Source organism: Colletotrichum fioriniae (genome assembly GCF_027942845.1).
Source record: "Colletotrichum fioriniae strain IMI 355084 chromosome Unknown scaffold_1, whole genome shotgun sequence".
NCBI classification, from domain to species: domain Eukaryota; kingdom Fungi; phylum Ascomycota; class Sordariomycetes; order Glomerellales; family Glomerellaceae; genus Colletotrichum; species Colletotrichum fioriniae.
In genome coordinates, this window is record NW_027076837.1 from 5594641 (window position 1) to 5617820 (window position 23180).

At 50.1% G+C, this 23180-nt stretch overlaps 7 protein-coding genes across 7 annotated transcripts; 3 read left to right on the forward strand and 4 right to left on the reverse strand.

Annotated features, from left to right (window-relative positions):
* Positions 1–506: 506 nt before the first annotated feature.
* Positions 507–2102, forward strand: N0V96_001445 (uncharacterized protein; the record flags this gene model as incomplete). Its single annotated transcript, XM_053191917.2, has 1 exon — positions 507–2102. The coding sequence occupies one exon, from the start codon at positions 507–509 to the stop codon at positions 2100–2102; it is 1596 nt and encodes a 531-aa protein (XP_053050525.2).
* A 467-nt stretch (positions 2103–2569) lies between these two features.
* Positions 2570–2862, forward strand: N0V96_001446 (uncharacterized protein; the record flags this gene model as incomplete). The annotated part of the gene is made up of 2 exons (XM_065756234.1): positions 2570–2620; positions 2668–2862. The coding sequence occupies 2 exons, from the start codon at positions 2570–2572 to the stop codon at positions 2860–2862; spliced, it is 246 nt and encodes an 81-aa protein (XP_065615474.1).
* A 10927-nt stretch (positions 2863–13789) lies between these two features.
* N0V96_001447 (uncharacterized protein) lies at positions 13790–15360 on the reverse strand (the record flags this gene model as incomplete). Its single annotated transcript, XM_053191916.1, has 3 exons — positions 13790–14791; positions 14876–15139; positions 15211–15360. 3 exons carry the CDS (start codon positions 15358–15360, stop codon positions 13790–13792), a joined length of 1416 nt encoding a protein of 471 aa, XP_053050524.1.
* Positions 15361–15762: 402 nt separating this feature from the next.
* Positions 15763–17244, reverse strand: N0V96_001448 (uncharacterized protein; the record flags this gene model as incomplete). Its single annotated transcript, XM_053191915.1, has 1 exon — positions 15763–17244. One exon carries the CDS (start codon positions 17242–17244, stop codon positions 15763–15765), a length of 1482 nt encoding a protein of 493 aa, XP_053050523.1.
* Positions 17245–17830: 586 nt separating this feature from the next.
* N0V96_001449 (uncharacterized protein) lies at positions 17831–18853 on the reverse strand (the record flags this gene model as incomplete). The annotated part of the gene is made up of 1 exon (XM_065756235.1): positions 17831–18853. The coding sequence occupies one exon, from the start codon at positions 18851–18853 to the stop codon at positions 17831–17833; it is 1023 nt and encodes a 340-aa protein (XP_065615475.1).
* A 1634-nt stretch (positions 18854–20487) lies between these two features.
* N0V96_001450 (uncharacterized protein) lies at positions 20488–22215 on the forward strand (the record flags this gene model as incomplete). Its single annotated transcript, XM_053191913.2, has 4 exons — positions 20488–20669; positions 20727–20789; positions 20867–21563; positions 21616–22215. The coding sequence occupies 4 exons, from the start codon at positions 20488–20490 to the stop codon at positions 22213–22215; spliced, it is 1542 nt and encodes a 513-aa protein (XP_053050521.2).
* A 276-nt stretch (positions 22216–22491) lies between these two features.
* N0V96_001451 (uncharacterized protein) lies at positions 22492–23070 on the reverse strand (the record flags this gene model as incomplete). Its single annotated transcript, XM_053191912.1, has 1 exon — positions 22492–23070. The coding sequence occupies one exon, from the start codon at positions 23068–23070 to the stop codon at positions 22492–22494; it is 579 nt and encodes a 192-aa protein (XP_053050520.1).
* Between the last annotated feature and the right edge of the window lie 110 nt (positions 23071–23180).

Genomic DNA, 23180 nt, shown 5'->3' on the forward strand with positions numbered 1-23180 from the left:
AACCCGATACTCGAGACTGGAGAGCTTTCCATGATGGTGATGGTGGTGATTGCAGACGAATGCCGTCGGGAATCGTCGGGGATAATAATCCCACCAGCTGATGTAATCAGGCTGTTTCCATGAGGACCCATTCCCAGGATCTGACCAGTTATTGGGCGCCGTTTCCCAGGCTCTCCCTTGTCGTTCATTTCCTCCTCAATTGCTCAACAATCAACCGTCTTCATCTCCTTGTGTGATGAGTGGACCGCGTTCATACTTCTTTTAGATTTTCAAATCCAATACAGGACAGCTATGTTCCATGGTTAAACAAGAAATCAAGCCATTGACTCTCACTCTTTCCCAGCGATCAGGAGGATCTCTCCACGTCATGACTCATCCGCCCCGGTTTTCTCACCTCGATCGATTAAGGCCGACAGCACCTCACCTCGCACTCACTAGAAGCTGAACCGCAAATACTACATATCTGTTCCATTGAGCCTCTCTAGAACGACTTTCTGACTCAACCGATGGACGGCAATGGCAACCAAGGGGTTTCATCTCCAGTCAAGGAGGCTGCAGAATCCTTAGAGATCATCAAGACCGCTGAGGATCTCATTGCCCGCTGCAACAAGATATGCGACGAGCTCGAGCAAATGCGCCTGGCTGTTGAAGTCCAAGCCGCCAAGGTCAACAACCACTGGCACGCCTACATCCCTGGTTTCAGTACATTCTGGCAGGCCAACGTCAGCCAACGCACGCGGGCGGAGGCCTTGATTCAACGATGTAAAGAAACGCATGAACCGGGTTCAGAGGCCGAGGGTTCGCTATCTCGAGATTTCAGGCTCATAGAAGGGGAGCTCGCCTCATACGAGAACCACTGGTCGGCAATCAAGAAATGTTGCTCAATCACCTGGTTTCGTTTCGCAGTCCCCTACTCAAAGCTGGACGGCCAACAAACCTCGGTATTCGTCAGTGCCATTGTCGACAACGGGCATGAGTGGATGCGGGTACTCAGTATCACCGAGCGGGCCCTATTGGTACAGATGGCTGAAGCAGATTTCCCCTGGGACGAGCTCGATGATGATGACGATGAGGACGATGACCTGGAAGAGATCATCAACGACGAGGAAACCCAGATTGAGGTTCTGAAGAGTGCAAAACAGCTGCTAGCTGCCGCTCGCGAGATACATGGGGGCTATCAACATCGTGTACGAATCGTGCTGCCGAATATCTCTCGTGGCAATGTACCTGCCATAGACAGGTTTTTGAGAAGGATTGAGTGCCTCGGTGACGACCACATCTCACTTGCGTTGGAATGCGCCGAAGAGAGCCAGATCCCGCCTCCGCCTCTCGAACTCGCGATACCAAACCTTCTTAGTCATGGCGATGCTCCGAAAGTGCCACCGCTGACTCCATATCTCAACATCGACACGTCCATCTTTGTGGCTCTGACGACGGATATTTCCCATAGCCACAGCTTCCAGAGGAAATGGCGACCCAAGATCTTGGAAGACGTTAGAGATGAAGCGGAGCACGGTCCTAGGCTACCCAAGTCTCTTTACCCCCTTCTTCGTGGCCACACGCTTGTCTGCACCCGCGAGGCGGCGGAGACATGCCTACGCATGGTATACGATGCATCTACAGAGACGGAAGTCTCCCGAATAGAGATACTTCTCGGACAGGAGGATGTCAGAGGAAAGCAGGACGACAAAATGACTTTCCTGGAGCGTGTTTTACGGCAGGATGGGTGGCCTATGGAGGAAAAGGAGAATGAGGCAACGGAGAAGCGTCGCTTGAATCTCGTTGCAGAACTCCAAAGGCTGTCTTGCCATCCAGTACCCGAAGACCTACAAATGCCTATTCGCATCGTGGAAGACTTTCGCAGAGAGCACGTCGCAGACGAGGTCCGCAAGGGTACACTGCCAAAGGTCGTGTTGGCGGTGGAGCCAACGCTCAACGAGACGAATTGCTCGTCTTTCTTGTACGGTTGGAAGACTAACCACACGACAATAACATGTAACCGGCATGCTGTAAAGCGACTGGGGAACCTCGTCAAGAAGATGCGGTGGTCTCGCGACGCAGAGGCGGCACCAATCATCGCCATGGACTGGGCTCGAGGCTAGCAAAGATCCCGTTTCCAGGTGAGGTCTTGGTAGATGGTCCGCTGAAGGCAAGCATGGATTAACGCCTCATTCCCTCCTCTGGACTCTTGGCACCCCTCATCGAGAACATGGTCTCTTGCATCCTTTGGTAGTGATGGTCCACGGCGATCATGGAGACATGGTCTCTGCAGACGTTGGAGATCTGTAAACAAGTGAGCCTACGCTGCTGGGCGCCCAAGCCCTTGACTTTTGTAGACGAAGATGTGCAAATACTGTGTGAGAGATGGTCGCGGGGCGCCACAGCAACCTCCAGAAATCAAAAGTCCCCGAAGGATTCGGCAACATTTGTAAGCTCTTGCCCAATCGCAATTTGTCAGCACCAAGAAGGAACACACCACATAAGAAGAGGAACATCATGAACAAATTCAAAAAAGCTGATCTCATGTCATATCTCCACATCCCATCGTGACAGGATCATATCGAGCAAAATGGTCGCCGTTCCAAACACTCAGGCCGAGGCCTTGGCTTGGCTTCAACGCGTGAGTACATATGCCATCACCCAAAACCCCGCGCTCACTCGAGATAGTCCCACGATATCCATGATTCTCTCCAAACCACAGAGTTTGACAAGATCTACTCCAAGAATGCTCAGGTCAAGTTCACCAACTTTCCTGTTGCCGAGGGTCTGGAAGCCATCAAGCAGATTATGGACGCGGCGTTTGGGCAACTGTCGTATATGAAGCATGTCACTCGCCAGGCTGGTAAACGTTGCATCTCATGAAGTTTCCGAGTAGTGCTGAAAGTTTCTAGATCATGTGGACAACAGAATTTGGCTCGCTGTGGACATCACCTATCGGGTCAAGGGCGACCCTGATAACGAGGACATCAACATCCCAGCTGCGGGGCTGGTCACGATCGTAACCAGGGGGGGAAGAAGCTGGCAAGATTGCGCGTTTTGATGTCTTCCTGGACAACACCCCTGTCAGGGAAAAGATCGCACGTGTTGCGAAATTGAACTCGTAGGCAGAGTCTATAATGCCTTTTCTGTCCACGTGATGAGTACGCCGAGGTGGTCGCTTTTCAACCCCTCAGAAGTTGGTTCTAGGCCCAGAGTCTCGCCAACATTTTTTTTGAACTATTCCTATGCTACTTCAAACCATACGTGTACCCGGTTGAAGGTTTCATCACGGCTTCTTCAATATAAGAGTGATGATCCAGGCATGATTACAACAGAAGTTCAAGTAGGATGTTGGCTACTTGATTATATGCAGTTGAAAAGTCAAGCAACTATCTCTTCGAGTTCCCAGCCCCCCTGACGCTGATATTGACGCTCCAAATTGCTGACGGTGTTCTTACTTCTCAAATACCGTATAAGACTTCATCGCACCATTCGACCAGTCCGAAAGAACGCCTACAGCCCAGTCCACGTCGTGGCAAGGTGGCTCCCAGGTCGCGCCGCTTTGCGGACAATCAGACTCCCCTGATTTCCACAGGTCAGATAGATTCTTGAGTAGGAACGTAAAAAACCATCAAGGGTGCTTGTGTCGAAGTTGGACCTACTTATAGAATCTGACACAGGTGTTTGCCTTCATGAGTACCCAGTTGGCTTTCTGAGACCAACTCTCCGCGCCGCTAGCCATGTTCACTTGGAGGTTTCGTTAGATTACTTGGGACCCGACGCCATCTGGGCCCTCAAACTTCGAAGCAAGCTCTGCCGACGTGAGGGTGGGTGATCTCGACTTACCACAGCTGCCGGCCACTGGGCAAGATTCCTCAGTCTCATACTGATACGGGTAGAAGTTGCTAACCATGAACGTCAAACTGATTTGGTTTGCGCTACAAGCTGCTGAAGCAAGAGGAGCAAGCAAAGCAATTGTGTATAATTTCATGGAGTCGAATATTTCTTTTACGCTTGATTTGGGAAAGGAAATAATGGAATGATGCATACAGAGAATCGCAAGAAATGAGCTTATGTCGATGGACATTTATTGATTCCGATTCCATTTCATTTCAAATTTGTGCCACCTTTTCAAGGTTGTTTTCGAACCTCATCAAAACCTCGTAAAATCGTGGAACTCTTAATGTTACAGTGCTAATTTCTCACATTGAAGGATTCAAAGATATGCCGTCAGGGTCTTTGTGAAGGCTACATAAGGCCAATAGCAAGAGTCCGAGGTTGAAAGCACCTTCCTAATAGTATGGAGAAATGGGGCATGGTTGGACTATGTCATCCAATAGGGGTTGGGCCAAGGAAAAACGTGCAGGAGGATCATGATTATTACTTTAAATTCTCATCATGCCAGCGTGATCGAGTGGGTTTCCGCTTACGCCAGAGTCGATCCTTCTGCAACTTCATCTTCCCATGTCTTCAGTCCTATGCAGCAGAACCCAGACTTTGAATCCTCAATGAGGCAACATATGTCGAAGCACATTTGCCCAGCCTGCTAATTCTACATGTGACGAACTACGATGAGACGCTTCAAGTTTTGAACACCGGAGTCACAGGATAGACTCATGCGGTTACGCCCCAAGGCATCGATGAGTCTGGCTAAAGTGAACATTGTGGGAAGCGGATGCTGCCTAATAGTTCAATTGCATAACTCGCTTACTTATGCATACATCGTAGTGAGGAGATTAATTGTCAAGTAGAACATCACCAAGCAAAGATCAGAGCCCTGTGCCCAATCTTGGGCAGCTCTCCGCGCGACACAAACAACTCAAGTTAAGCATTAGCACCAAAATCACCAGCCATCAATGCCGATCAGTACTAGGCAGCATTATGGTGGCCTACGAGACCCAACCAATAGGCTAAGGTAATGACATAGAATCATCGCTTCGTAGGGACAGAGTCAGGGTTGGGATGATAGTCGGCCGTCATACCAGGCTTAAAAAATTATTCCCAAGTTCGTGGAAAGTGGCTTGAAACCATTCAAGCGAGTTCAAGGGCGGAAGATCCAAAAGAAATGAGCCTCGGAAGCCCAATACACTTGCAGCTGCTGTGCTACTGTCCGTTTTTATCTGTTCAAATTAAATGTTTCACGGCTGCAGGACAACATCCCATCACCAATACTTGCTAACCTTCATTAAATTGCTTTACTAATTTAGTAAGCATGATGAGTAGGTGATTCCATGAACAGACTTCTTGAACCGGCGGTGCCGGTCAAACTGTATTTGCCACTTGCGGGGGTCTCTTAGCGCAAGAGCGCATCATCCAACCAGGTATCTGCTGATTATGAGGAGAATGTCATCTTCAAAGCTAAGGTAGTCAAAATGGCAAATGAAGATTTATCTGATTTGCCAAGTAATGATCCGACTTGCGTTTCGGAGCAGTCGGGACCAGCTATGCATTCTTCTGATCTTCACCGGTGACCGAGCTCGGCATCCGTTGCCCATGACGACCGGCAACCAACTCCAGGGATAAGAGTCTAGACTCTCAGCTCATTCCGAACCTGGTGTCAATCACGTAGGACGTGTATCTCTCGGTTTCCCCGGGGCTGTTACCTTTTTGAGACGAATATGTACGACGTAGATTTTGAAGTCTCGAGTGTCTTAAATTTCCGCAATCTTCATCGTGTGGCTTTTCATTGCCGAGGAGACGTACCTTAGACACCATAGAGGCTCCCACGACTCATCGCCATTTCAATGACCCGGAATGCAGACAGATTAAAAGCAAACGTCAGCCCCTTTCAATCACAGTCAAGGTTGGTTTTCGTGAGGCAATAAAGCGTTTCGCGGCAACATCGTTCCTTGTCTTGTAGCAGAACTGCGAAGAAACACTCTTTCCACAGTCACATAATCGACTTGCAGACGTCGGTCCGAAAATGCCCAGCCACAGCCTCCAACAAGAGCTCTGCAATTGTACACTATTTTGCCCTTTTGTTTGGCGATGGACCACGCTAACCCGGCATCCGCCAATGATTTAGCTGCTGCGGAATACGGCCAACATATTCTTATGCATCCGCAGACACGGGCTCCCAAGCGGACAGTAGTGCCTAAATGGCAATGCGTCAGCGAACCCCTAATCCCCGAGCTTTACTATTAACTGACCCTGTTACAGTGTGCATGCGGTCAAGGGGGAATGCCTATCAGACTTGAAGCCTGCCAGTATTGTGGGACGTTACGGTGCGCATACTGCCCCGTGAGCCGTGTCAGAACGAGGAGTTGACAACGCGTAGCCAGTTGCCAGAAATTTGAATCCCAGCATCGCTTCGCATTGAAATCATGCTGTCAAGCCACGCGCGCAGTTCGTCGTTGGTTCCTTACTTGACTTCTGATTCGAAGACACATGCAGTCATGCATGACTACAAGTGCGATGACCGCCGCAACGATCTGGTGCGAGACATGGCTAGGCATGTCGCAACGGATACGTCCCAAAATTTGATCAATAAATTTCTTCTCTGTACAGTATGATTCTTCTGTCAAGTCACAATGTGATGTTATTCCTGAGATTGGGAGAAAGGCATCAAGGACGAGTCAATGCCTTGTGACAGTTGAGGTTATGTAAGCAAGAACATTGGGGAAAGGATCTGGCTGTCTGAGTTGGCCCTACTCTTATGGCCAATCAAAGGGCTCCACTGTCCAGGGCACTTATCGCAATTGCTCACTGGATTAATCACCGCTCCCTATCGCAAACACCTGCTCGAACAACGTGATATACTCCCACAACTATGCTGACTCGGAAGATCTAGAGCTAGCAACTGTGGTGTGGGGTGGTCAAGGTCCTTGGACAATCGTGGCGGTTGCAAATTTTCAAGCAAGGTGCCAAAGTGAACTGCCTTTAGCGAGATGGACCACACCACGGATAGACTATAAACAAATCCACTTCTGCCCCACGAACTGAGACTAGGTACCAAATACACCAGAATTGCATCGCCAGGTATCAAATACGGCTGACGATTGTTCGGCATACATGCATAGCAGTCGCGAGGGCTTGGGTACGGTGGTGTTAAGTCCAGAGAGTTTGGGGCCTAAATGTGCACATCGCGATTGGTGAGCCCAGAGAAGCCGAATCGACACTGGGTGTTAATTCGTCGCCCTGTTTGTGGAGAAGGCCTTGATTGGCATTAGTATGCATTAGGTTCTGTCCAAATGACATTTGCAATTGGTTGAGCAAATAAAGTCCTTTCAAATGCACAACACTGGCCTTGAAGGTTGTCCCATCGTCGTGCTCATAACTGTGATGGAACCATTTGCTAAACCGCATCGGCTACTCATGCTTGTTTAAGAAGCTGCTTGATGCTGAATGGCAGATTCACAGACATGCAACTTTTGGTCCCCGGTACTTTTATGGCATCTGACGACCTCCCAGAGACTAAGAATAAGCGTTGGGCGTCGGGCAGAAACGATGCTGCGATCCAGCGGTGAAGAATATCGTAGAAAGTCGAAATTGTACCAATCCTTTCTCAGTGTTTCGCCGCCTCATATTCAAACTCACTGAACATTGGCTTTAGATTCGCGTGCATCGCCTGTGTAGCTACCTGCAAACCAGAGACACAGCCTCAAATGGATGACAAACTACCTAGGTAAGCCACGGTAGTTATCACCATACTCTCGAGCAGAAAGAAATAGAAAGAATGCGTATTGTCATTGCTCTCATGATTTCCATTGACTTTCTGCCTTTGTCAAATTTATGCCGCGGACGATTCTGGGCCTTTAAATCATGTGACTATGTCTCTCACACTACATTCGAAGAAGTTCGACTGGGATCGTCCTCTGGTAAGCTTCGAATGGGAAGACTCATCTTTCATTGACACCTTGATCGAGGCTCACGAAGCTGCCGGCACTCCTTTGGAGCTTTTCTTGGGCATTCCAGAGCATTCCCCTCGTCACAACTACGAATTTCCCATCTTGAATGCTATTTGCCCGGATCACATACTTGCAGCCATCAGAGATGGAACAGTCGTGTTCCCTGATAAACTTGTGGTTTGGCTGCATGATAGAAGCCTCAGAAATGGATCTCGCTCTTATAGTGGGGTCAAAACGGCAGCAGAGTTTCACCGATTACTGAAGTTGAAGGTGAGCCTAGTTTCGTTTTCTTCTCATGAAGCCTTCAAGTGTCTATCCTAGAAAAATCAACCACTCACATACCTGCGCAGCGTTTTGGCGAAGATGATGAGTACAATGCAGATGCCAGACTGATGTAAGGTCATGATGAATTTGTTGATAAGGCCCATCCATTGACTGCAGTGGGCACAGGCACATCCCGAATCCTGATCAATGGGCACTTGGGCCTCTGATCTTGAGGGCATCTCAACTACAAATTCCCGTCTATAGAGAATTGTTCATGAAACATTTCCAAGGAGACAGTCACATCAGAATGACATTCTCGGTAGGCAGACTTTACCTTTTTTTTTCTTCTTTTTTTCTTTATGTCTCAGGGAGGCACCATTAATGACCCATGGCAGCCATGTCGACGGACTTTTGCTCTCCAGTTTCATCTCCCATTCTTTGCTTGGCGTGAATCAAAAGAGTCCCAACAAGATGTACGTTTCACCTCAGATGGTGTGCCGATAAGAGAAACTACCGACGTTTCATTCCTCTCAACCTCGCTATCAGGTGCGGAAACTAGCAACAAAATCGAAGATCATGAGTTCCTCTATGAGGCTCAGACCTCTCTTGCAGTTTTTGGATGGAACCGTACTATTTGGACCGCTTGTGCTCTAACAGATACCTACTTCTACTCTGACGCTCTCAACCCAAACAATGAGGACCTATTGGTCTACTATGACGATGTTGAAGAGATCGAATGGGATGCAATATCTATGGCCGAACTGTCGGTCGGCCGTGTAAGTATCAGCGACCCGAGAGAATACTTTCTCATGACATTGAAAATTCGAGGCGAGAAATGCAAGGACGAATGGAGGAACGTCATCTACCATATGAAGATTGGCGTCCGAAAATACGTGAGAATACTTTCTAGTCTACTCCCTAAATTGTAAACTCTAATCGCATTCGACTCCTTAGTTGCGTGCACCTCACATTCCACGACTACGACAGAAACAAACACTTGGTAATGCCGATGACCAAGCAGATGCCATAGAGAAAAGTGAGGCTTGGGTCAAGGAAGTCAACTCAATCTTGACCCGTCTCACTGAGACATTGTCTAAAACGATCACGGCGTGGGACGCATTTTCCTCCCGGGACGCAACCTTCATTGAACGATCCTTCGAGCCCATTAGCTCAAAAAATGCTCAGTTTCTGCTTTATGACATCGCGGTACTGGCTGATGAACTAAGGAAGATTTGGGTTGATCTCAAAGGCCTCGAAGGTCTAATTGAGAAGTTCAGAGCACAAGTTCGTTATTTCCCCAACTATTACCATGAATCTCATGCTGAGAAATTGCTAATCTTAGTCGCCGAGAAGCTGAGCTTACATGTCGCCGTTGGTGGCAACAGAGCAATTGTGCTCCAACAATGGAACATAACTCTGGTAAGCCACTACCCGTGCTGCATACATATATCAGTGAAATGAGAGCCTGCTGACAGAGTTTATCGACAATGCGCAGTTGCAGTTCGTTTCGCCTCTAGCTCTGGCTGGAAGTATCATGCAATCCGGTATCGTCTTTAAGCCGGCTATCTTATGTTTCACTGTTCTCACAGTGGTACTCAGCATTATCACATATGGTATGAGGCCGGCAATGACATGGTACTCACAAAGAACCATGTCTCAAGACCTTGGAAACAGAGAAGGCAATGGCAGATTATGTGATCCACTTGTAGAATTAGAGGCATGGGGTTCCGGAGCTCTCCCATCAGTATTTCTTGGGTCGCCTAGGAATCGCCTCTCGCGGAGCCGCACTCAAGAGGAAGTCGTCTAGACTTCAAGATGCGTTTCCGCTTCTGAGGATTGAGTTACTTTCAGGGTTAGAATCCATGCTCACCCAGAATATCCCTTTGTCGTGTGCACTCTAGTGTAGGATATCTCAGAGCTTGCCTCCTTGTTGCTGATGTAAGTGAATATTCAGCCCACTGTGCAGCCTGTCTTGTAGCGCTGTCCGGCTCGGGCATTCCTGAATTTTGAGCTGGTACAAATTTGTAAATCTGCAGATCATGGGATACAGCTCTTTTTCCTGTATTGAATTCTGCAGGACTTTATTTCTTGGCTTCCCCCATCGTCTAGAAATATCAACACTTCACATGACACATGGCTGAGGGGCATTGCATAGCCCTAGGACGGTTTCAAGCATATGTGATACCTGGGACGATGCGACGCGAAGTTTGGGCACATTCGTTGGGCGCCCGTAATCAATGGCCAAGTGTGCTACGCATATATACTCTGTGATAAGTACAAAACAATTATAGAAGCACAGTGAGACCAACTGATGCGCTCCCTGTCACCTTACGACCAGCTTTCAGCTTTCCTAGGGATCATGCTTCGGCGATGCCGTTAACATACTTGCACGACTATCAAATGCTTTTGTTTTCTTCCCACAACGTCAAAACAACAAGATCACCAAAGAATCATGACAAATTATTGGTCCTCAAATCTCGTTCCGAATATTTCAATTTTAATGTCACCACCAGGATTCGGTGGCTGGGGGATATCTCACGATTCCGGTTTTGTACCTGATCGAGCCTTGTTACAACTCTGAAGACTTCACTCCGCCCCCTCAGAACGTCACGAAGGCACTAAAACGGCCGCAAAAGTACTTAGCAGATCACTTCAACAGAAGTTGGCGGCTCGCACAAAGACCTGTCACATCGGCTACATCCTGGTGACCTGATTCGGACATTTGAATCGCCACAAAGATTTTCATTAGGGAGGTAGCAATGACGAGGATATATGAAGTGCCTTAGTATAGTTTGCGAGGGAGGATTAATGCTCCTGCAATGCTTCAGAGAGCCTACTAGTCAGACCTTTTTCATCTACAATGAAGTACATCTTGAATTGGTCGAAAACAAGGTGGTTGGCGGTTACCCTAGGGCGGCTGGAGGATCACGGCTGAAGAAATCTCAACCTGTGGCACGACCGCAAACAATATGCGAAGGCAGATTTCTCCAGTTCCGAGGTAATCTGAAATGATTGAGCGTTTGAATGTGCTCAGTAGTCAGAGGTTGGTATGCACAATACGCCCATCGTCTCTTATGGGGCAAGACAGATGTTCCAAACTGCTATCATGGCCATAATTGACAAGTATGGTAATGCCTCAGCGGCTAGAGATTTATGATAAGGACTGTCCTGGACTATCACACCCAACTCGGTACTTCTAAGGTTTCTAAATCAGCGATATCTCTTTTTCCAAAAAAGAAAAGAAAAACTTATGTTGAACCAAAAAAGATACAGCATGGAGTTTTTCTAACCACGACTTGACCTTCCTAGCATTTGTCGACGATATTGAGCTGATGCTTTTGGGTTCCAAGAAGCAAGTGATGCCTTTATGGCAATGCGTGTGTTCGAAAGCCTAAGTGAAGTGGTCTGTATGCTGACTCTCATTGCTGCCAGTGCTATTGTGGTCAAGGATATATGCCTCTTTGGATCAGCGCATGCCGAGTATGCAGTACTCCGCAATGCCCGTACTGTCCTGTCACTAGAGTCCCAATTAGGTCTCGAAACTTTTGTGCCTTAAAGTCGAATAAGGAATACAATTCTTTTGGCTCTATAGGTATCGTAAGTTTCAAAAGCTTTCTACTCGCACATCGGTCAAGGTGGATGACGTAATAGCTGATCAACGCGCAAAATCAGAACGCCTACACATGACTGGAGGTTTGAAGAGATAATTCGAAGCGCCCATGCATTCACTGTTCAATCGTTCAATGTCACTTGGATGATCCGCTCCTGCAAAGTTCAATGATGAAAGAATAAATCACTTAGCTGCATGGAGAAACTAAATCTCTTCCTGGACACGCCGACTACGGCACGATCCTCTGCACCCATCTAGCCCCTTGCCCCACGCATCAAACACTTGACGGTCCGATGCAATTCGATACAATTTCAAAGCTCTATCATTTTTAGACTTGAGTCGCCTGGCTAAGTCCCAGCTGATCTGCCGCCCATCAAGTCGGCTTTCATAATTCTCAAAGTCACATAACATGTTCGCCAAGATCGACCTTGGCCTGGGTTGGAGCTCAACCTGCCCCGGTCCTTGATGATCTTGATGATATCATCAAGTATCACGTGGTTGAGAATCTGTCCTATCATATCTCTAGAAGATCTAGTACGTACTCAAATCATCTGTGTCACGCGTGCTGACAGTCATACACATTGCTTTTTCCTCCAAATCGTGTGACACCGCGACCGGGTTGCTGGCAACGCTTGGTCCGCGTGTTTTGTCGCTCATAATTGTTCATAACTTATCAAGGAGTTATCATTATTTCCCTCCGCGAGCCTAGTAAGCATGGGAACTATGCATCGTGGCTCAAGCGCATGATGTGCCGCCTCTTAGTCAATAACTTGCTGGGTCGGAAAACAGCATCGCTCTGGCGATCATCAACAAGGGTTCGTGAGTTCGCTTTTGAGTTGCATCATCCTGAAAAACCCCTGTGGACTGCTTCGTCACTTGGAAAGAGTCTACTTTTACATAGCCACGATAGCATACCGATATGAAGCGTCAGTGGCCCTATAGTATTTGCCACAGTTTATCAGGTTGTAGTTTTGACTTCCGTATTGATTTGGTAGGACGCCCGGGATAACGATGCGAGCACGGACATAACTTCTGTCATCTCGGTACACAATCGCTATATATATTAGAAGGATACGTACTAGGTAGGAAGACGATTTAAATTCGTCTGATCAAGTTGCTCATTTTCCATCAACGCGATTTGTTTATCATCTCTTCAGAGTTTACTTCCACGATATTTGACCATCTGTGTCCCCGAAATCCTCTACTACCTTATCCTATTCGCAGGCTTTCAAGAACAAGTGTCGTTCTTGAGAACGCTCTGCCTTCTCTCCTCATAGACAGCCCGACAACCGTTTATTTTATCTGTTCCATTTTGCATGAGCCTCACTCGATCAACCAGACATGCCTGCAACAAGCAATACAACATCGAGTTCTGATTTTAACCAATCTCACAGCGGTCCGCCCATCTTAGGCGCGCGAGGTGTCCAATTGTTTGCCGACCCAAGCACTCCCGTATGCGGGGATGACCACCTTCAAGATGCAGAGGGGTGCTTCAGCTGCTGGCCAATGCAGGACCCCACGCCGGTGCAATGGGGGCCAAAACGAAAGCAGATTCTTCTGTGGAAAGTGAGTACACCCTGCCCGCTTCTGTCGCTTTGGTAAACGGACATGGTCTCTGACTTGAGTATAATATAGTGTTGTTGTGGACAAGCCGGTGTGCCAATTCGCGAGGAAAATGTCACGCTTGTGGTCTTCCCCGCTGTGCCTACTGTGTCGTTAGCAAGGTTAGGATTTGACTTGTGTCTACCATGGACCCAAAATTGTGGATGTTCGGTCTGAAACGTTGGAGGAAACAAAGAGCGCCAGATACAGCTGAGGTGTCTCTGTAAATCATGGCGTCAAAGGCAGCGAGGATTGTCAAGATGAGGATTTGGCCATCGTACTGTAAGCCTAATGTAGCTGCTTGAAGACAGGTTATTGACTGTAATGTGCAAATTGAACCTATCGGCATCATGCTTTCTTCTAGAACCACAACATCTTCTTTAGTATAGTCCTTATCGGTTTTCAATAGCGGTTGCGTCATGGTTCCCAAATGGATTTGGAATATGTGCTAGGCAGCCCTAGGCCGTCGATTCTTCTTCCCACCACCTCACGAGAAAACAAGCCCATCGTCGTTTTTTTCTTCCATGGTACGCCTATCGCCCTTTCTCGCCAGCCAAGACTGCGCTGAGTACGCATTCTTCGTCAAAGCCTTCTCGTTGAACCCATACACTGCCTCCCGACTGCGGACCTTTTCTTCTCCAAACGTCGCCTCTCCGCATTCCTGGCCAATATCTAGGAATTCAAACCCCATATTCTTGGTCACTGCGATAACCTCATCAAGAGAAAGCTGGACGAAAGGACCAGTTCCCCACATGAGAGGCCCAAAGTTAACCCAGTACCCTCCAGGCTTCAAGACGGAATGGATCGTATCCAAATAGCTCATGACATTGCGAGCTGTATCAATGAAGAATTGCGTCACTACGACGTCATATCGCCCAGCGTCCGACTTGAATGCTGAAGCGAAATCACCTTCAACAAGTAGCACGGCACTGGCGTTTACCCGCCTGTCGGGGAAGGTCACCTCGCGGAACATGTCTGCGGTCGTCGCGTGATGCGACCATCCCTCGACAAAGGGATGGAATCCTTTAGAAGCCGGGCGAGGGTGAACCTCGAGGAAGCGATAAGCGAGATTCATAAACATCGACCACTCGTTGCTCGTGACCTCGAAGCCTCTGAGAGCGGAGATTTCATGGCCCAGGCGGCCAGCGCCGGCTCCCGGAAGCAGGACTTTGATGTCTCCTTGCTCAGAGCGATCTGGGAAAAGCGTGTCAAGAGTACCGAGAATGCAGGGGAAAGCGTCATCTCGCTCGCCTCGGCCGGCAGTCGACCAATCCCTAACAAAGTGTTTCAGGGCTTGAGATGTGCTCACTCTGTCAGCAGGCTGGCCAGCATTGTCCTTTGCCTTGGCATGATCATCCAGCTCCTTGCGACTGATACCGTAAAACTCGAGCGCCGTCTCGACAATCTCATCGCATAGCGCCTGGTTTACATCGAGTAGCTTTTCCGCCGTCTCAAACTTCTTTGAGTACCCGACGGCCTTTTCGAGAATCTACGACGACAAAGGTAAGCAGGCTTTTTGTTGGCTTCAGGGGAAAGAATGTCTCAGGGGCTAGGCGGCATGATTGTTACTAACCGCTTTCTGTGCCTTGGATACGTGCTTGTACAGCCCCTTCCACCTGTCGAGCTCAGCCATCTGGCGGGCCTTGTACCGACTGAATCCAAACAAGGCCTCGAGAAGCCGATGGCGGGGGTGGTTGGTGTCCCATTTCCCGTGGGACTTGCTCATTCGCTTCAGGAGATTCTTCTTCTCCTGCTCATGGCGTGGGCTCGGCTTGTCTGGGATATTCTCGACAGTGACAGTCACCTCGTGAATCTCAACAAAGGATTCTTCTGGCATCTGAATTATTCGATCAGCAAATGTTTAGGCCTGATGGCAGACAACACCGTGATCGGGGCTTGGCCCCTTACCTCCGCCAAGATCTTTTGCGCGTCAAACTCATTGTCCAAAACAACCCTATTGTCCGCGACATCCCGGATGCTGTCTGCCTCGGCGCTTACAGAGAGGATGCCATAGGTGAGACTGAAGGCAGCCCACAATGCAGCGTGAGGCAACCTCATGGGAGCAGGCAACGCTCACCGAGTGGCGTCAAGGCTAGTCAGGGGTGGGGCTTGGTGCGATTCGCCAGGGCCGACAATGGCGTGCAGAGAAACGCCTCGAATGCTTGAATTTCGGATCTGAGCCGACGGGAGGAAACTCAATCGTCGCTGTTAATTTTTCGATGAGAAAGAATTGTTCCTCCATTGTTTAAAGTTGGGAGAATTCTGAAAATGAGGTGCGGTCAAAAGAGTGAGTACCTTGATAGATGCCAAGGCGAGAAAATGTGGATATACTCAACCAACAGCCCGAATACGTGAAATTTCGTAAGATATTCATGCACAAACGATCAGAAGTCTACTTCCATATAGCGGTTTCTCCATCTTCGGATCCTGCTATCTAATTCTGGTCGTCACAATATCCCATTATGCGTGGCCGTTAGTCCCATTCGTGAGCCTTCCATTCGCCGTCACCGCATCCTCCTTCAAATACTCATTCAGGCGATCGCGCGTCTTGCAGTTCTCCAATGCAAAGCTGGCCGCCAGCTCCTCGAGCTCGTCTTCCGTCTTGCCCTTGAACAGCTCCGCAAACTCCCATCCGGCGTACTCACTCATCAAGCATTCCCGCACCACACGCTCGACCTGCCTGTCGAAATTCCACACCTTGGGGTACTTCTTCTTAAGCAAGTGCGCGGGAATCTGCTTCTTGAGCTTCTCGATAAACGGTGCGTAGACCTCGTTGTCGATGGCGCTCTTGTCTGCGCAACCCCAAAAGTCGAGGCCGTTCCGTTGCTTCTTCTCAACAAACGGCTGGATGAGGCGCATGTACGGGCTCTCTGGGTCGAGGTAGACCATGCCTTGGTAGCCGATATCCTTGTACAGCCAGATGCTCCATGAGATACCATCGAACTCCCGGTATATGGCGAGCTGTTCCTTGAGCAAAGCGAAGCGCTTCTCGTTGGTCGCCTCGGCGTTGGGATCCGTCTTCGGGTTCTGATAGACGGGGCCCCATTCACCGTTCCAGATGGGCACACCGGCTTTTTGCATGAATTCCACCTTGCGCTTAAGACTCGTGCGCAGCTTCTCCTTCTGCTCGGATGTGCCGTCATACTGCTCAGGAAGGGGGAAACCCATCATGCTGTAGTCATGGCAGCTGTAGACACTGTTGGGCAGTGTCTTTTCTGGTGAGAAGGCAGAGAAGTCCATGGCGTAGGTGTTGCCGTCCAGGAAGAGGATGTGATCGGGGTCGATAGCGCGGATCGCCTTCTCGGCGCGCTCGTACCATGCGATGAGGCGGGTGTGCTCAGGATCCGCTGGCTCGTTGAGGGGGTTGTATCCCGCAATGACCTTGTTGCCGGCGTAGTGACGGGCGAGAGCCTCCCATAATTGGATTGCGCGGTCCTGAAAGTCCTTGAACTCCCAGAAAAGTGCTCTGCTGATTCCTGAGTCGCTATGCCAGTCCTGGTTCTGTCCACCTTGCACGGCATGGAGGTCAAGGATGACATAGATGTTGTACTTGGCGCAAATATTGACGAGGCGATCGAGAAGATCGAAGCCGGACTGCTTGATGACGCTGGGGTTGTCGTCATCCTGGAAGTGACGGTAGTTGAAGGGTATCCTCAGGCAGTTGAGACCTAGTTGCGCATACAAGGCGGCGTCAGCCTCTGTGAAAAAGTGGTGGATGAGACGATTGAAGAAGAAGTCGGCTTTTTCCTTGCCAAGGACTTCCTCCAAGGCAGCACGATGTTCATGCTCGTGGCCGGCGTAGCCGGTGATGAAGTTCTCCATGTTGAGCATGCCACCGAGGCCGGCACCCTTGAGAATTACTTCGTCGTAACTCTCGTTGACAATCTTGGTTCCCTTGACGCGAAGCATCGTGAGAGGGGGGTTGGATGTTGCGGGCGACATTGTGAGCGGATGTGAGGCTCTGGCTTTGGGGGTATGTCGTTGCTGATTGTCAGTCTTTCTGAAGATGGTTCTTTATACCCATCAGCATCGCGACCAAGACCACACAGTGGACCGACATGATAAGTATGGCCCAATCATGCCATCGTATCGAGACTCTGTTCTGCGGTCATCGCGCATAGCTAGGTGAGCGTCCAGTGGTGCCCCTCGCGGTCTTAAAAGCGATACTCCGCGAAGATGGGTTGATGTGGGGCTCTCCTCAAGACACATTCTCCATCCATCCCGCATGTGAATCAACCCGACTGGACCAGCTAAAGTCTGGGGTACAGCGATTTGCGCCTGAGTTAGAACTAGGCTTTGACCGATGAGACGCCGACAGCTGCTTTTCTGGCGTTCTTGGAGGTCTTCAGTGTGTGCTGAACAACTCGCAGGCGATAATTCACCTCGCTTCCGGTTCCACGTCGTGTCAAGCGGAGTACCGATTTAGTTGCATTTAGCCTGAATGAATCGAGGTGGTATTGCCGGTAGTCAGCTCCAAGACCCTTGAGGAACACAGATTGAAGCTATGAGGTCCGGCAGATAACCTCGACTAGACCCGTAAACGATAAGCCGACGGGGATGGCGCCGAAATCATCCCACTCGCTTTCTCTAACACGCGACGCGTAAGCTCCATCTCGCGCGTTTCGCACTCCCAAAACGCAAGTAGATCAATTACTTCTCCCACGACGCCAAACCAACCATTTGGTAGGGCATATCCACCTCCAGAACCGCTAGATTGGGTGAGCAATGCAGCCGCGACCAACGCCAGGGCGCTTCGCGAGCAAGACCGCATCATGGGCAGTGTTCCATGGTGGCGATGCTTGTACCCTAGGCGGTTAATGGCGAGTCGATAGACGTGGTTTTCAAGACCCTTTTGAGCCAATAATTCCACACTGGGAGTCAGAGCCTCGCCAGCGAACTCGGGATTCGCCCCAAGTGCATCGAGGAAAGCGGTGGTAAATGGCCAGTATATCACCTCATACAGATTGACCGCGTGACCTCGGAGCACGAATCTGCAGACATCATCCTTTTCCGGAGGCTCGGCGAATGAGAGACTTGGAGGAAGCGAGCTAATCCACTCTTGTGCCTGCTCCTCGTACTGCGGCACTGCCGCGGCCATTGCCGCGAGGTATGCTTGACGCGTGGGATGTTCTTTCTGAAGGCCCACCATCTCGGCACTAATCCGAGAGGCAAGCCTTCTGAGAGAGATCTCGGCCAGATAAAAGTACCATGATGTTCTCTCGCGAGCCAGGCGCGGATCCGTCGCCGCCTCAACTTCCGCCCTAGGAGCTGGCGGTGTCGGGAAGAAGGGCGGGTAAAATGCCAACTCCTGGTCGCTGAGCGAAAAGTCCGGGAGGTAGAGATCCCCTCGCATCTCTCGCTCGGATTTCCATGAGGACCAGTAGACAGCCTGCTGTAGAGTGTCGATGGAGTAATTTCGCGACTCGTTGCCCGACTCAACGTTGCTGTGGTAGCGTTGTTGGGCTTCAGGGGTAAGGAACGCAAATTGCTGACAGCTAGCCAGCGCCTGCACGAAGTACCTCCAGGCCTTGACAGGCTGGAATACGCACATCATGTAGACCCCTGAAAGAAACAGACATTGAGCCGCAATAATATCATCTGACGAAAGCAAGATTCCCAATCGTTTCTGCGCGGCTTGGAAGAAAGCTTGAGCATCACTGTGGGCTGCGGACCCCGGCATCGTGTCCTGGCTGGGCCCAAAAGGCGTGGCTAAAGACCCTAATGCGCAGACCAGGAGAGATAGACAGGACTCAGCCGACCAGTTGATCCCTTCAAGTACCGTATGTGAAACCATTTTTCGAGTTGCTGTCTCATCGAGAATCGGATTTTTGACATGGACGTAGTTGAAGAAACTATCAAGCAAGTCGTTGATTCGTCGCGGCTCTAGGTCAAGAGCGCCGAGGAGGGACATTGGAGAGTTCGCAGCTATTGAGATATGATCAACCTGTAGAGCCATGTCTCCAGCATCAATGCAGTCACTGATCTCTTCAAAGATAGCCCATGACATGACATGTTCTGGTCTCGGAGGAAGTATCATCCCCATCTGGATAAGAGGCCCCACAGAAGGTGCTTCTATGACCCGATGCTCGACCGGGGTCTCGACTACTCGTGTTTTGTTGCTCGGCAGTCCATCGACTGTCACCGATCTCATCATCTCTTCCAGATCATCGAGTCTTTCCAAGATCTTGAGACTAGCCGGGTCGAAGCTGGACAGGTCGACGGGCGACTGGATGCAAGTAGCCCCAACCTTCAGGCAGAAAGAGCATGATGGCTTGAGATTGTCGCATTTCGTCCTCCGAGCCCGGCATACTTGGCATGCCCTGACGGCTCTCTTCCGCTGATAGAATGCGGTTCCACGGGCTGTTGGCCGGGTGTTGGTTTTGGACGTGGACTGTTCCGGTCGACTCCTGCCTGGGTCAGGCGCGTCTGCAGCCGACGGCACGTGGCTGTCCGGGGCAGATGGGTCTGCCATCAAGAAAAGGAATGGCTTGACAGGCGTATAATGGCTCGATGTTGGGGGGGATAAACAATGCTAATTCTGAGAGGCGGTTGGTGGGTTGCAACGAGACGTTGGATGAGGTGGAAAGCTGGAGAAAGGACGGGGAAAAGTGTCGCGGAGTGTCGCTTTTAATGTTCTTTCCTTCGCCGTCTGGAGATTCTTGTCGGGCTAGCCTGAAATGGATTGCGGGGAAAGTCCGGGGCTCCATACCAAGCCGGGGATACGTACCTGTCGTTCCACGCTCTTGGAATTTCGAGGGCGATGGTCTCGGCCCAACACGGAGGCGCGTGGACTGATTTTCTTCACGAGCCATTCCCAGGCCTTTCCAGATTGGGCGTTGGTTCGCCTGGCTGTGGCTTGATCAATCGCGGAATGTCGCTCATACGCCATCCGTCCTGTTGTCCTTGAACAAGGGGTTCAGCAAGAACTATCCAGTCCGAATGACCTCAACACACTTGGGTTTGCTCGGGACTATAGTACCATCACAAATAGGGTGTTCCAACAATCTAACTCCCGGAAATGAGGAGTTGACAAAGGATATAATCTTCAAGGCTTCCCCGGATTTCCTGGTGATCATTCTTTTGTTCCCCAGTCTCCGCCGCTCCTCGACCCTGGCCATCCATCCTCAGTTTACACATCGAGACACAACTGAAGTTTGTCACATTCCGTGACGACTCCCATCAAACATGGCAGAGAAGAACGAAGTTTCGGATCACTTGGAAGCAAGTGTTTCCCACCATGATGCCAAAGGACTGGCCGTCGGTGCGACCAACCAGCAGGAGCATGATCTCACTGTTCGAGAAGTTTTCAAGAACCACAAAGCCATTGTCTGGTGGTGTTTCTACTGGGCGATGGCTGCCATTGGATGGTAAAACATCCAGAATGACCTCGAAGAGTTGTAATTGACTGACCATGAGACTTTTAGGGGCTTTGATGCTCAGATCAACGGCGCCATGATTTCCGTCGCATCTTTCAGAAGAGACTTTGGGTACGAATTTACATGCATTCTTCTGACCCAGCCTGCCATCCTCGCAAAGTCGCAGAGACTAACTAGAGATTCGACAGATATATACTCGACGGCGAAGCGATTCTCCCCGCGGATTGGCAGTCTGCCTTCAACATCATCAGCACCGTCGGTCAATTTTTCGGAGGCTTTGCCTGCAGTTGGCTAGCAGATAGAATTGGACGCAAGAACTCCCTCTTAATTGGCGTTGTCATCTGCACCGGCGGCTGCGTTGGCGAGATTCTCTCAGACACCAAAGCAGCTTTCCTCTGCTCCAAGCTGATCCTCGGTCTGGGACTCGGTTTCTACCTCACGCTTGCGCCCCTGGCATGCAGTGAGTTGGCTCCCGTCGCCCTTCGAGGATATGCCACAGCTGGTGCCAACTTGGGCATTGCCATTGGCCAGCTCTTGTCCAACGCCGTCGTCAAGGCCTTTGGTGAACGATCCGATCGCTGGGCCTACCGTGGACCCTTCGCCACCCAGCTCTTCTTCGTCCTCTTCCTTGCCGTTTTCTTGCCCTTCACGCCCGAAACCCCCTGGTACCTCGCCCGAAAGGATAAACTTGAGCAAGCAGCAAAGTCTCTCAAGAAGCTATATGGACAAAATTACGATGTCAACGCCAGGCTTTCTGGCATTGTAGCGACAATTGAGGAGGAGAACTTGAACCAAACACACGAGCTTGGATTCGTCGACTGTTTCAAGGGCACCAACCTTCTGCGGACAGGAATCTCAACTGGCGTGTTCCTTTGCCAGCACTTGGTAAGATCTCTTGACTTGAACACGCCACACACTTGACTGACTCTGCACAAAGGTTGGTATTATCTTTGTCCTCGGATACTCGACATACTTCTTCCAACTCGCTGGCCTCGACGTCTCGAAATCCTTCGACCTCGGCGTGGGCGTCACAGCTTGCGGAGTCCTCGGAAATATCGTCAGTTGGTTCGTTATCGAGTCCTTTGGCCGCCGGAAGATCTTCATCTCCGGAATGGGAGCTCTTACAACGCTCCTCCTACTCATCGGTATCATGGACGTCGTCCCGACGGACGCTGCAAAGTGGGTGCAAGCCGCCTGCACCGTCATCTATGCTTTCGTTTACTTCATGACCATTGGTGCCATGGCTTTCGCCATTCTAGGCGAAGCTTCCAGCTCTGTCCTGCGCGCGAAAACCATGGCTCTCGCCACCGCTACCCAAGCAATCTGTGGCTTGGCAATGAACTTCGCGATTCCTTACATGGTCAACCCGGATGAGGGCAACTTGAAGGGCAAAGTTGGATTTATCTTTGGTGGGTTGGCATTGATTGGTACAGTAGGAAGCTTCTTCTACGTCCCCGAACTTAAGGGCAAGACCTTTGATGAGATTGACCGTCTGTTCGTGGCGAAGGTACCACCAAGAAGGATGGGAAAGATGTAAGCTGGTTGATGAAGAGTTAACCGCTGTGAGTTGTCATTGGACTAGAGCAGCAAATTAATACACGATGTCATGTGGTTGAAGTATAACTGAACTAGCCTGGTCACTCATGACTGCAAAAAGAAGGCTTTTTTCCTATTGATTTTAAGACATCAAACGTGACTATGACGCCCTGGCTACAAGACCCTCTCGGCTGATATTCTGCTCCACTCCAGGTAGGTAGATTCAGGGCTGCACTGGAGACCCGCTTGATCTTCTACGCAGACCACTGCGTTCAGTCTACTTTCTCGGCGAAGGCTGATCATACTCGGCGATGTAGAAGATCAAGTCATCCGGCTGGATCCCCTCCGAGTCCTCCAAACTCGAAACATACGCTCCCGTAACGTCTTTGCCCTCCATGCTGTTCCACTCCCAGCACATCTTGTGAATGTGCCAGTAAAACGGGTTGTCGGTGATCTGTCCCCAACCAATCTCGCCCATGTCGATCTGGAAGCTCGTCTTGGGCCCGACGCCACGCATCTGCCGAGCCTGCGCGATCGAGTTCATCGCCCTGTACTCCATGACGTCGACAAACTGAACGGAGTCGAGGTCGGACAGCCACTTTCCTGCGCGGCCCCAGACACGGGCGATGATGTCGCGCAGGGTGACACCCTTCTCGTCAAAGCCGTTAGCGACGAAGTCGACCTTGATACGGTTGCCGTCGATGCGGAACTCGTTGATGATGTAGCCACCCGACGATACTGTCCACTTGTCGCCGCTGTTGCTGACGCTGTAGCCGGCATCGTCGAGCTCGTCGCAGTGGCCGAGACACAGGAGGCCGCAGAGAACTGCGAGGCAGTAAAAGATTATGGAACGCATCGCTGAAAATGGTACGAATAGGTGGTCAAATGAGTGTGGGAGTAGAGAGCAGATGCTTCTTGAAGAAGTTGAATATGCGTGAGACTTGAACCCGAAGTTGGCAAACGGGC